This window comes from Bombina bombina, chromosome 1 (assembly GCF_027579735.1).
Source record: "Bombina bombina isolate aBomBom1 chromosome 1, aBomBom1.pri, whole genome shotgun sequence".
NCBI lineage: Eukaryota > Metazoa > Chordata > Amphibia > Anura > Bombinatoridae > Bombina > Bombina bombina.
In genome coordinates, this window is record NC_069499.1 from 61,603,188 (window position 1) to 61,616,764 (window position 13,577).

The 13,577-nt window shown below is 43.9% G+C and overlaps 1 protein-coding gene across 3 annotated transcripts in view; it reads right to left on the reverse strand.

The window, feature by feature from the left end:
- The window catches only part of MARK3 (microtubule affinity regulating kinase 3), a 153,280-nt gene that overhangs the window by 66,263 nt on the left and 73,440 nt on the right, over positions 1-13,577 (reverse strand). For all 3 annotated transcript variants that reach the window (XM_053697415.1, XM_053697414.1, XM_053697413.1), the window contains exon 10: positions 11,972-12,071. In XM_053697415.1, coding sequence (XP_053553390.1) covers positions 11,972-12,071 — 100 coding nt within the window. The remainder of the gene's footprint in view (positions 1-11,971; positions 12,072-13,577) is intronic.

The following is a 13,577-nucleotide window of genomic DNA, read 5'->3' on the forward strand; positions in this document are numbered from 1 at the left end:
CCAAGCCACAGCTCTGCTGTGGCGCCTACCTCACACCAAGCAGGATGCGCAATAATCACAGCCTAGGTCCGCTTGCTGTATTTCAGGTATTAGACCAAGCAGACCTAGGAACGGAATAACAAGTGCGCAGTAAAGCGCGCGAACGGAAGCCCCGCCCTTCGTGGACGGATACAGAAAGAAAAAGCGCCGTAGTTAAAATACGTCGGGCAGACACGACTTGAATATGCCCATATGTGACCCTTGACCTAACTAACTATAGGGTCCATCCACACAATAAAAGAATAAAGAATCCTTTGTTTACCATGACAAAAAAACAAAAACAAAAAAAAAAAAAAAAGTCACATAACACCAACCTTGATTGCTTTACTACTCACTGTGTACTGATATAGTGGGCTAAAAAGGATACAGACAGGGAAATAAAACTTTATGTGCAAGTTAGTTACCCCTACTTGTGTTGCAGCAGCTAACGTCAGCCTGTTCTGAGTTACATCTTTCCCAGAAAACAAAAAGACTGTACATACCGTAGTGCTGATCTGAACCTGTCCCACACGATTAAGAGGACTCTTTACATCACCTCCCGTAGGTCTGTGGGTTCAAAGAGGGCCTTGTGTGATATCCTATAAGACCATTAGCAGGGCAGCACCAGCATGGGGAGTGACTGAGAATATAGAAAAAACTAAATTTATGCTTACCTGATAAATTAATTTCTCTTGTGGTGTATCCAGTCCACAGATCATCCATTACTTGTGGGATATTCTCCTTCCCAACAGGAAGCTGCAAGAGGATCGCTCACAGCAGAGCTGTCTATATAGCTCCTACTCTAACTGCCACTCCCAGTAATTTGACCAAAGACAAGCAAGAGAAAGGAGAAACCATAGGGTGCAGTGGCGACTGTAGTTTAAAAATAAAACACACCTGCCTTAAAAAGACAGGGCGGGCCGTGGACTGGATACACCACTAGAGAAATAAATTTATCAGGTAAGCATAAATTTTGTCTTCTCTTGTAAGGTGTATCCAGTCCACGGATCATCCATTACTTGTGGGATACCAATACCAAAGCTATAGAACACGGATGAAGGGAGGGACAAGGCAGGTGCTTAAACGGAAGGCACCACTGCCTGCAAAACCTTTCTCCCAAAAAAAGCCTCAGAAGAAGCAAAAGTATCAATTTTATAGAATTTTGAAAAAGTATGAAGCGAAGACCAAGTCGCCGCCTTACAAATCTGTTCAACAGAAGCCTCATTCTTAAAAGCCCATTTGGAAGCTACTGCTCTAGTGGAATGAGCTGTAATCCTTTCAGGAGGCTGCTGGCCAGCAGTCTCATAAGCTAAGCGTATTATACTCCTTAGCCAAAAAGAAAGAAGTTGCCGAAGCCTTTTGGCCTCTCCTCTGTCCAGAGTAGACAACAAACAATGCAGATGTTTGACGAAAATCTTTAGTAGCTTTTAAATAATACTTTAAAGCACGAACCACGTCAAGATTGTGTAAAGATGTTCCTTCTTTGAAGAAGGATTAGGACACAGTTACGGTACAACAATCTCCTGATTGATATTTTTATTAGATACCACCTTAAGTAGAAAACCAGGTTTGGTACGTATCACTACCTTATCGGAATGAAAAATGAGATAAGGAGAATCACATTGTAAAGCAGATAACTCCGAAACTCTGAGTCGAGGAGATAGCTACTAAAAACGAAACTTTCCAAGATAAGAGCTTAATATCTATGGAATGCAAGGGTTCAAACGGAACCCCTTGAAGAACTAAATTTAAACTCCAAGGCAGAGCAACAGGTTTAAACACAGGCTTAATTCTGACTAAAGCCTGACAAAACACCTGCACGTCTGGAACCTCAGCCAGACGTTTGTGCAAAAGAATAGACAGAGCAGAAATCTGTCCCTTTAAGGAACTTGCTGACAAACCCTTTTCCAATCCATCTTGGAGAAAGGATAATATCCTAGGAATCCTGACCTTACTCCACGAGTAACCCTTAGATTCACACCAATGATATTTACACCATATCTTATGATAGATTTTCCTGGTGACAGGCTCTCGCGCCTGTATTAAGGTATCAATGACCGACTCGGAGAAACCACACGTTGATAAAATCAAGCGTTCAATCTCCAAGCAGTCAGCCACAGAGAAATTAAATTTGGATGGTTGAAAGGACCCTGAAGTAGAAGGTCCCGCCTCAGAGGCAGAGTGCATGGTGGAAAGGATGACATGTCCACAAGATCTGCATACCAAGTCCTGCGTGGCTACGCAGGTGCTATCAAAATCACTGCTGCTCTCTCCTGCTTGATCTTGGCAATCAGACGAGGGAGCAGAGGAAACGGTGGAAACACATAAGCCAGGTTGAAGGACCAAGGCGCTGCTAGAGCATCTATCAGCGCTGCCTTGGGATCCCTGGACCTGGATCCATAACAAGGAAGCTTGGCGTTCTGGCGAGACGCCATGAGATCCAGTTCTGGTTTGCCCCAACGTCGAATCAACTGTGCAAACACCTCCAGATGGAGCCCCCACTCGCCCGGATGAAAAGTCTGTTGACTTAGAAAATCCGCCTCCCAGTTCTCTACTCCTGGGATATGGATAGCTGAGAGATGGCAAGAGTGAATCTCTGCCCAACGAATTATCTTTGAAACCTCCAACATAGCTAGGGAACTCCTTGTTCCCCCTTGATGGTTGATGTAAGCTACAGTCGTGATGTTGTCCGACTGAAATCTGATGAACCTCACTGCCGCTAGCTGAGGCCAAGCCTGAAGAGCATTGAATATCGCTCTTAGTTCCAGAATGTTTAACGGAAGGAGAGCCTCCTCCTGAGTCCATGACCCCTGAGCCTTCAGAGAGTTCCAGACTGCCCCCCAGCCCAGAATCTGGCCTGCGGAAGGTCATACCTTTGGACAGATGGACTCGAGATAGCCACCAGAGAAGAGAATACCTGGTCTCTTGATCCAGATTTATAAGAGGGGAAAAATCTGTGTAATCCCCATTCCACTGACTGAGCATGCAGAGTTGCAGCGGTCTGAGATGTAGACGGGCAAACGGCACTATGTCCATTGCCGCTACCATTAAGCCGATTACTTCCATACACTGAGCCACCGAAGGGCGAGAAGTAGAATAAAGAACACGGCAGGAATTTAGAAGTTTTGACAACCTGGCCTCTGTCAGGTAAATCCTCATTTCTACAGAATCTGAGTTCCCAGGAAGGAAACTCTTGTGAGAGGGGATAGAGAACTCTTCTTTTCGTTCACTGTCCACCCATGAGACCTCAGGAATGCCAGAACAATGTCCGTATGGGACTTGGCAATTTGGAAATTCGACGCCTGTATCAGAACGTCGTCTAAGTAAGGGGCTACTGCTATGCCCCGCGGCCTTAGGACCGCCAGAAGTGACCCCAGAACCTTCGTAAAGATTCTTGGTGCCGTAGCTAACCCAAAGAGAAGATCCACAAACTGGTAATGCCTGTCTAGGAAGGCGAACCTGAGAAACCGATGATGATCTTTGTGTATCGGAATGTGAAGATAAGCATCCTTTAAGTCCACGGTAGTCATATATTGACCCTCCTGGATCATAGGTAGGATGGTTCTAATAGTCTCCATCTTGAAAGATGGGACCGTGAGACATTTATTTAGGATCTTGAGATCTAAGATTAGTCTGAAGGTTCCCTCTTTCTTGGGAACCACAAATAGAATTGAATCCTTGCCCCTGTTCCTCCTTTGGAACTGGGTGGATCACTCATAACTAGGAGGTCTTGAAGACAATGTAAGAATGCCTCTCTTTATCTAGTCTGCAGATAATTGCAAAAGGTGAAATCTTCCTTTTGGGGAAGAAGCTTTGAAGTCCAGAAGATATCCCTGGACACAATTTCCAACGCCCAGGGATCCTGGACATCTCATGCCCAATCCTGGGCAAAGAGAGAAAGTCTGCCCCCTACTAGATCCGTTACCGGATCGGGGGCCAATCTTTCATGTTGTCTTAGGCCAAGAAGCCTGCTGCTGCCTCTGTTTACCTTTGTTCCAAGCCTGGTTAGGTCTCCAGACCGGCTTGGACTGGGCAAAATTTTCCCTCTTGTTTTGCATTAGAGGAAGATGATGCCGCGCTCGTCTTAAAGTTTCGAAAGGCACGAAAATTAGTTTGTTTGGTTATTAATTTGTTAGACCTATCCTGAGGAAGGGCATGACTTTTTCCTCCAGTAATATCAGAAATGATCTCCTTCAGTCCAGGCCCGAATAGGGTCTGCCCCTTGAAGGGAATATTGAGAAGCTTAGACTTTGAAGTAAAGTCAGCTGACCAGGATTTAATCCATAGCGCCCTACGCGCCTGAACAGCAAAACCTGAGTTCTTAGCCGTTAGTTTAGTTAAATGAACAACGGCGTCAGAAACAAATGAATTGGCTAGCTTAAGCCCTTTAAGCTTGTCAAGTATATCATCCAATGGAGTTTCTACCTGTAAGGCCTCTTCTAGAGACTCAAACCAGAAGGCCGCAGCAGCAGTGACCGGCTGGAGAATAAAACCTTGTTGAATAAACATTTTCTTAAGGTAACCCTCTAACTTTTTATCCATTGGATCTAGGAAAGCACAACTGTCCTCGACGGGGATAGTTGTACGCTTAGCTAGGGTAGAAACTGCTCCCTCCACCTTAGGGACCGTTTGCCATAAGTCCCGTGTAGCGGCATCTATTGGAAACATTTTCTTAAAAATAGGAGGGGGAGAGAACGGTACACCTGGTCTATCCCATTCCTTAGTAATAATTTCTGAAAACCTTTTAGGTATTGGAAAAACATCAGTGTAAACAGGCACTGCATAGTATTTATCCAATCTACACAATTTCTCTGGCACTATAATGTCACAGTCATCCAGAGTAGCTAAAACCTCCCTGAGCAACACGCGGAGGTGTTCAAGCTTAAATTTAAATGTTGACATATCAGAATCAGGTTGAAGCATCTTCCCCGAGTCAGAAAAAACAGAATTTATGTTTACCTGATAAATTTCTTTCTCCAACGGTGTGTCCGGTCCACGGCGTCATCCTTACTTGTGGGATATTCTCTTCCCCAACAGGAAATGGCAAAGAGCCCAGCAAAGCTGGTCACATGATCCCTCCTAGGCTCCGCCTACCCCAGTCATTCGACCGACGTTAAGGAGGAATAATAGCATAGGAGAAACCATATGGTACCGTGGTGACTGTAGTTAAAGAAAATAAATTATCAGACCTGATTAAAAAACCAGGGCGGGCCGTGGACCGGACACACCGTTGGAGAAAGAAATTTATCAGGTAAACATAAATTCTGTTTTCTCCAACATAGGTGTGTCCGGTCCACGGCGTCATCCTTACTTGTGGGAACCAATACCAAAGCTTTAGGACACGGATGAAGGGAGGGAGCAAATCAGGTCACCTAAATGGAAGGCACCACGGCTTGCAAAACCTTTCTCCCAAAAATAGCCTCAGAAGAAGCAAAAGTATCAAACTTGTAAAATTTGGTAAAAGTGTGCAGTGAAGACCAAGTCGCTGCCCTACATATCTGATCAACAGAAGCCTCGTTCTTGAAGGCCCATGTGGAAGCCACAGCCCTAGTGGAATGAGCCGTGATTCTTTCGGGAGGCTGCCGTCCGGCAGTCTCGTAAGCCAATCTGATGATGCTTTTAATCCAAAAAGAGAGAGAGGTAGAAGTTGCTTTTTGACCTCTCCTTTTACCTGAATAAACAACAAACAGGGAAGATGTTTGTCTAAAATCCTTTGTAGCATCTAAATAGAATTTTAGAGCGCGAACAACATCCAAATTGTGCAACAAGCGTTCCTTCTTTGAAACTGGTTTCGGACACAGAGAAGGTACGATAATCTCCTGGTTAATGTTTTTGTTAGAAACAACTTTTGGAAGAAAACCAGGTTTAGTACGTAAAACCACCTTATCTGCATGGAACACCAGATAAGGAGGAGAACACTGCAGAGCAGATAATTCTGAAACTCTTCTAGCAGAAGAAATTGCAACTAAAAACAAAACTTTCCAAGATAATAACTTAATATCAACGGAATGTAAGGGTTCAAACGGAACCCCCTGAAGAACTGAAAGAACTAGATTGAGACTCCAAGGAGGAGTCAAAGGTTTGTAAACAGGCTTGATTCTAACCAGAGCCTGAACAAAGGCTTGAACATCTGGCACAGCTGCCAGTTTTTTGTGAAGTAACACCGACAAGGCAGAAATCTGTCCCTTCAGGGAACTTGCCGATAATCCTTTTTCCAATCCTTCTTGAAGGAAGGATAGAATCCTAGGAATCTTAACCTTGTCCCAAGGGAATCCTTTAGATTCACACCAACAGATATATTTTTTCCAAATTTTGTGGTAAATCTTTCTAGTTACAGGCTTTCTGGCCTGAACAAGAGTATCGATAACAGAATCTGAGAAACCTCGCTTCGATAAAATCAAGCGTTCAATCTCCAAGCAGTCAGCTGGAGTGAAACCAGATTCGGATGTTCGAACGGACCCTGAACAAGAAGGTCTCGTCTCAAAGGTAGCTTCCAAGGTGGAGCCGATGACATATTCACCAGATCTGCATACCAAGTCCTGCGTGGCCACGCAGGAGCTATCAAGATCACCGACGCCCTCTCCTGATTGATCCTGGCTACCAGCCTGGGGATGAGAGGAAACGGCGGGAACACATAAGCTAGTTTGAAGGTCCAAGGTGCTACTAGTGCATCCACTAGAGCCGCCTTGGGATCCATGGATCTGGACCCGTAGCAAGGAACTTTGAAGTTCTGACGAGAGGCCATCAGATCCATGTCTGGAATGCCCCAAAGTTGAGTGACTTGGGCAAAGATTTCCGGATGGAGTTCCCACTCCCCCGGATGCAATGTCTGACGACTCAGAAAATCCGCTTCCCAATTTTCCACTCCCGGGATGTGGATAGCAGACAGGTGGCAGGAGTGAGACTCCGCCCATAGAATAATCTTGGTCACTTCTTCCATCGCTAGGGAACTCCTTGTTCCCCCCTGATGGTTGATGTACGCAACAGTCGTCATGTTGTCTGATTGAAACCGTATGAACTTGGTCCTCGCTAGCTGAGGCCAAGCCTTGAGAGCATTGAATATCGCTCTCAGTTCCAGAATATTTATCGGTAGAAGAGATTCTTCCCGAGACCAAAGACCCTGAGCTTTCAGGGATCCCCAGACCGCGCCCCAGCCCATCAGACTGGCGTCGGTCGTGACAATGACCCACTCTGGTCTGTGGAATGTCATCCCTCGTGACAGGTTGTCCAGGGACAGCCACCAACGGAGTGAGTCTCTGGTCCTCTGATTTACTTGTATCTTTGGAGACAAGTCTGTATAGTCCCCATTCCACTGACTGAGCATGCACAGTTGTAATGGTCTTAGATGAATGCGCGCAAAAGGAACTATGTCCATTGTCGCTACCATCAACCCGATCACTTCCATGCACTGAGCTACGGAAGGAAGAGGAACGGAATGAAGTATTCGACAAGAGTCCAGAAGCTTTGTCTTTCTGGCCTCTGTTAGAAAAATCCTCATTTCTGAGGAGTCTATAATTGTTCCCAAGAAGGGAACCCTTGTTGACGGGGATAGAGAACTCTTTTCCACGTTCACTTTCCAGCCGTGCGATCTGAGAAAGGCCAGGACGATGTCCGTGTGAGCCTTTGCTCGAGGGAGGGACGACGCTTGAATCAGAATGTCGTCCAGGTAAGGTACAACTGCAATGCCCCTTGGTCTTAGCACAGCTAGAAGGGACCCTAGTACCTTTGTGAAAATCCTTGGAGCAGTGGCTAATCCGAAAGGAAGCGCCACGAACTGGTAATGTTTGTCCAGGAATGCAAACCTTAGGAACCGATGATGTTCCTTGTGGATAGGAATATGTAGATACGCATCCTTTAAATCCACCGTGGTCATGAATTGACCTTCCTGGATGGAAGGAAGGATAGTTCGAATGGTTTCCATCTTGAAAGATGGGACCTTGAGAAATTTGTTTAAGATCTTGAGATCTAGGATTGGTCTGAACGTTCCCTCTTTTTTGGGAACTATGAACAGATTGGAGTAGAACCCCATCCCTTGTTCTCTCAATGGAACAGGATGAATCACTCCCATTTTTAACAGGTCTTCTACACAATGTAAGAACGCCTGTCTTTTTATGTGGTCTGAAGACAACTGAGACCTGTGGAACCTTCCCCTTGGGGGAAGTCCCTTGAATTCCAGAAGATAACCCTGGGAGACTATTTCTAGCGCCCAAGGATCCAGAACATCTCTTGCCCAAGCCTGAGCGAAGAGAGAGAGTCTGCCCCCCACCAGATCCGGTCCCGGATCGGGGGCCGATATTTCATGCTGTCTTGGTAGCAGTGGCAGGTTTCTTTGCCTGCTTTCCCTTGTTCCAGCCTTGCATTGGTCTCCAAGCTGGCTTGGCCTGAGAAGTATTACCCTCTTGCTTAGAGGACGTAGCACCTTGGACTGGTCCGTTTTTACGAAAGGGACGAAAATTAGGTCTATTTTTTGCCTTGAAAGGCCGATCCTGAGGAAGGGCATGGCCCTTACCCCCAGTGATATCAGAGATAATCTCTTTCAAGTCAGGACCAAACAGCGTTTTCCCCTTGAAAGGAATGTTTAGTAGCTTGTTCTTGGAAGACGCATCAGCCGACCAAGATTTCAACCAAAGCGCTCTGCGCGCCACAATAGCAAACCCAGAATTCTTAGCCGCTAACTTAGCCAATTGCAAAGAGGCGTCTAGAGTGAAAGAATTAGCCAATTTGAGAGCATTGACTCTGTCCATAATCTCCTCATAAGGAGGAGAGTCACTATCGAGCACCTTACCTTAAAATAACGGAACCGGAGCCGTTTTAAGCTTTAACCCCTTTACAGTCCCTGGTATCTGCTTTGCTGAGACCCAACCAAACCCAAGGGGAATACGATACCAAATGATGCCTTCAGAAGTCTTTTATCAGTATCAGAGCTCCTCTCACATGCGACTGCATGCCATGCCTCTCAAAAACAAGTGCGCAACACCGGCGCGAAAATGAGACTCTGCCTATGCTTTGGGAAAGCCCCTAAAGAATAAGGTGTCTAAAACAGTGCCTGCCGATATAATTATATCAAAATACCCAGAATAAATGATTCCTCAAGGCTAAATAAGTGTTAATATCAATCGATTTAGCCCAAAAAATGTCTACAGTCTAAATAAGCCCTTGTGAAGCCCTTATTTACAATCGTAATAAACATGGCTTACCGGATCCCATAGGGAAAATGACAGCTTCCAGCATTACATCGTCTTGTTAGAATGTGTCATACCTCAAGCAGCAAAGGACTGCAAACTGTTCCCCCAACTGAAGTTAATGCTCTCAACAGTCCTGTGTGGAACAGCCATGGATTTTAGTTACGGTTGCTAAAATCATTTTCCTCATACAAACAGAATTCTTCATCTCTTTTCTGTTTCTGAGTAAATAGTACGTACCAGCACTATTTGAAAATAACAAACTCTTGATTGAATAATGAAAAACTACAGTTAAACACTAAAAAACTCTAAGCCATCTCCGTGGAGATGTTGCCTGTACAACGGCAAAGAGAATGACTGGGGTAGGCGGAGCCTAGGAGGGATCATGTGACCAGCTTTGCTGGGCTCTTTGCCATTTCCTGTTGGGGAAGAGAATATCCCACAAGTAAGGATGACGCCGTGGACCGGACACACCTATGTTGGAGAAATCACCCACAGAAAGAATCTCTTTTGCCTCAGCTTCTGCATATTGTGAGGGGATATCACGCATAGCTACTAAAGCGTCAGAGTGCTCTGTATTTTTTCTAGCTCCAGAGCTGTCTCGCTTTCCTTGTAACCCTGGTAGTTTGGACAATACCGCTGTAAGGGTATGATCCATAACTGCCGCCATGTCTTGTAAATTAAACGCCATGGGCGCGCTAGATGTACTTGGCGCCTCTTGAGCGGGAGTCCCTTGAGCGGGAGTCAAAGGTTCTGACACGTTGGGCGAGTTAGTCGGCATAACTTCCCCCTTGTCAGTTTCCTCTGGTGATAAATCTTTTAAAGACAGAATATGATCTTTATAACTTAAAGTAAAATCAGTACATTCTAAGAGGGGGTTCCACAATGGCTTCTGAACATAATGAACAAGGAGTTTCCTCTATGTCAGACAAGTTTAAACAGACTAGCAATGAGACCAGCAAGCTTGGAAAACACTTTGATAAATGTAAACAAGCAAAAAATAAAAACGGTACTGTGCCTTTAAGAGAAACAAATTGTCAGAAATTGAAAAAACAGTGATAAAAAGCAGTAAATCTCACAAAATTTTTACAGTGTGTAAAATAGACTAACAGAGCATTGCACCCACTTGCAAATGGATGATTAAACCCTTAGTTTCAAAACCGGATCAAAAAAACGATAAACGTTTTTCAACAGTCACAACAAACTGCCACAGCTCTGCTGTGGCCTTACCTGCCCATATAATGACTTTGAAAGGCACAAAAACCCTTTAAAGAGGTCCTAAGTGTTCAGGGGACTCCTTCAGGGAAACTGGATGTCTCAAGCTGCAAAATCTAATGCGCATTTAGGCGCGAAAATAGGCCCCTCCCAACCTGTATTCACAGTGAGAGGGCCTAACAAAACTATCCCTAGGCAAAATCTAGCCAGCCATGTGGAAAAAACTGGGCCCCAATAAAGTTTTATCACCAATATGTATAAAAAACGTTTATCACATTACAGAAAAATAAAACATTTGCTGGAAGTGTTTAAAGTAATAAAAATATTACCTTTTACAGCAAGCTTGATACTAGTCGTTATTAAATCACTGTAAACAGGCTTACCTTAAACAAAATCCGGTATTGACAGAATTTTCTAGCATATTCATTTCTCTAGAAAAATTTAAACTGCACATACCTCATAGCAGGAGACCCTGCATGCCATTCCCCCAGCTGAAGTTACCTCTCTCTTCAGTTATGTGTGAGAACAGCAATGGATCTTAGTTACAACCTGCTAAGATCATCAAAGACCACAGGCAGACTCTTCTTCTACTTTCTGCCTGAAACTAAAATAGTACAACTGCAGTACCATTTGAAAATAAACTTTTGATTGAAGATAAACTAAATAAAAAACACCACATCTCTCTAGCTACTTCCTTTCTTGTCGAGAGCTGCAAGAGAATGACTGGGAGTGGCAGTTAGAGGAGGAGCTATATAAACAGCTCTGCTGTGGGTGATCCTCTTGCAGCTTCCTGTTGGGAAGGAGAATATACCACAAGTAATAGATGATCCGTGGACTGGATACACCTTACAAGAGAAAAACTCTTCAGTTCCCCTTGTTGAAACATCTGATGCTCCATCCCTGAGAAAAATAGTACTCACTGGCACTATTTAAAAACAATAAACTCTTGATTGAAGAAAATAAACTAACACCTCACTTTACCTCTTCCTATCACTAACACAGGCAAAGAGAATGACTGGAGTGGGAGGGAGGGGAGGAGCTATATATACAGCTCTGCTGTGGTGCTCTTTGTCACTTCCTGCTGACCAGGAGGCGTAATCCCACAAGGATGAAATCCGTGGACTCGTCATATCTTGTAAAAGAAATAAGGTTTGCCCTGCCTGCCTGCAAGCATCCATTTGATTGGGCTGCGGTTTCAAAAACATTAATTTCATACACAATGAACCTAAATGAGCAAGTTCCCATATACATTAATTTCATACACAATGAACCTAAATGAGCAAGTTCCCATATATTTTATGTTCTGAGGCTTGAATACCAACTCGATAGAAACACAGTAAAGGGAAACCCATTTTTCATTTTAAAATCAGTTTAAAGCTAAACAAAAAAGATGTAAATTAAGTTGTAAAATAAATATGCAAAAAAAAAATAAAATAAAAAAATCACATTTAAAAGGTACAATGGAACACAGAAGGGTCAGTCTCAATGATAAGAATATGAATAAACGTTTGTTTTTATTGCTCACCTACTATAAAGAAATCACTAAAATGCATTACCTATTCGTTTCTGATCAGCGATATCTAGTTCTGGTTCAACAAATGGCTTCAGTTCATCCTCTTCATGCCCTGCATTTATCCATCTGTCCTTCATAATTTGCTTAAATAAAAAGATTAATGGAAAAGTCAATTAATAAAATGAATCATCTAACAGCCCCCTTTAATTAAGGTTCACTTTTTATCATGCAAATCTACTGCAATTACTGGTCCTTTAACAAACAAGGAGACCAGTCTAATTCTCCCAGTGCCAATTTAACCTGTTTTCCTTTTCACAGCAGTAGTGTATTCTCGGACTACAAACAATTAAGACAGAATTTATGCTTACCTGATAAATTACTTTCTCTTGCGGTGTATCCAGTCCACGGCTTCATCCTTTACTTGTGGGATATTCTCATTCCCTACAGGAAGTGGCAAAGAGCACACAGCAGAGCTGTCCATATAGCTCCCCCTCTAGCTCCACCCCCCAGTCATTCGACCAAAGGATAGGAAGAAAAAGGAGATACCACAGGGGTGCAGTGGTGACTGTAGTTTAAACAAAAAATTTTTTTACCTGACTTAAATGCCAGGGCGGGCCGTGGACTGGATACACCGAAAGAGAAAGCAATTTATCAGGTAAGCATAAATTCTGTTTTCTCTTGCAAGGTGTATCCAGTCCACGGCTTCATCCTTTACTTGTGGGATACCAATACCAAAGCTTTAGGACACGAATGAAGGGAGGGAACAAGACAGGTACCTTAAACAGAAGGCACCTCTGCTTGCAAAACCTCTCCCCCAAAAATAGCCTCCGAAGAAGCAAAAGTATTGAATTTGTAAAATTTGGCAAAAGTATGCAGTGAAGACCAAGTCGCTGCCTTACAAATCTGTTCAACAGAAGCCTCATTCTTGAAAGCCCATGTGGAAGCCACTGCTCTGGTAGAATGAGCAGTAATTCTTTCAGGAGGCTGCTGGCCAGCAGTCTCATAGGCCAAACGGATGATGCTTTTCAGCCAAAAGGAAAGAGGTAGCAGTCGCTTTCTGACCTCTCCTCTTACCAGAATAGATAACAAACAAGGAAGATGTTTGTCTGAAATCCTTAGTTTCAGATCGATTAACGCCTTAATGCCCAAACCGGAGCTGCCTAAAGCCAACAACCGGTTAATTAACTACAGCACCTTGCCACAGCTTACTACTGTGGCCCTACCTGCTCTTAGGGATCAGTTTTGGGGGAATAAAGCTTCTTCTAGGCCCTCAATCAGCAGCTGGACCCCTCCATGTGAAGCAGCATGAAACAGCCTTTCAATTTTAACTGAGGCGCGGGATTAGGCCCCTCCCACTCCGGAGTTGTGAGGCCTACAAAAATCACTTCTAAGTGACTAAATTTATGCCATGTGGATAATAACCCCAGTAAAACACTCCAAAGTGCTTAAAAAGGTGTCTCCAACAAGTATTTCTTAAACAAATAATCGATTGCCCTGCATTAGTGTCAACCAGCCTATTTAGCCCTGTCATGTAAGCATTCAATTCTATACTAAGTCTCAGAACATAGCTTACCCTCCCCACATGGGGATCTGGTCAGTCTTCTAGCATTATCTCAGTCTTGTCTAGAAATAAATGACTGAACATACCT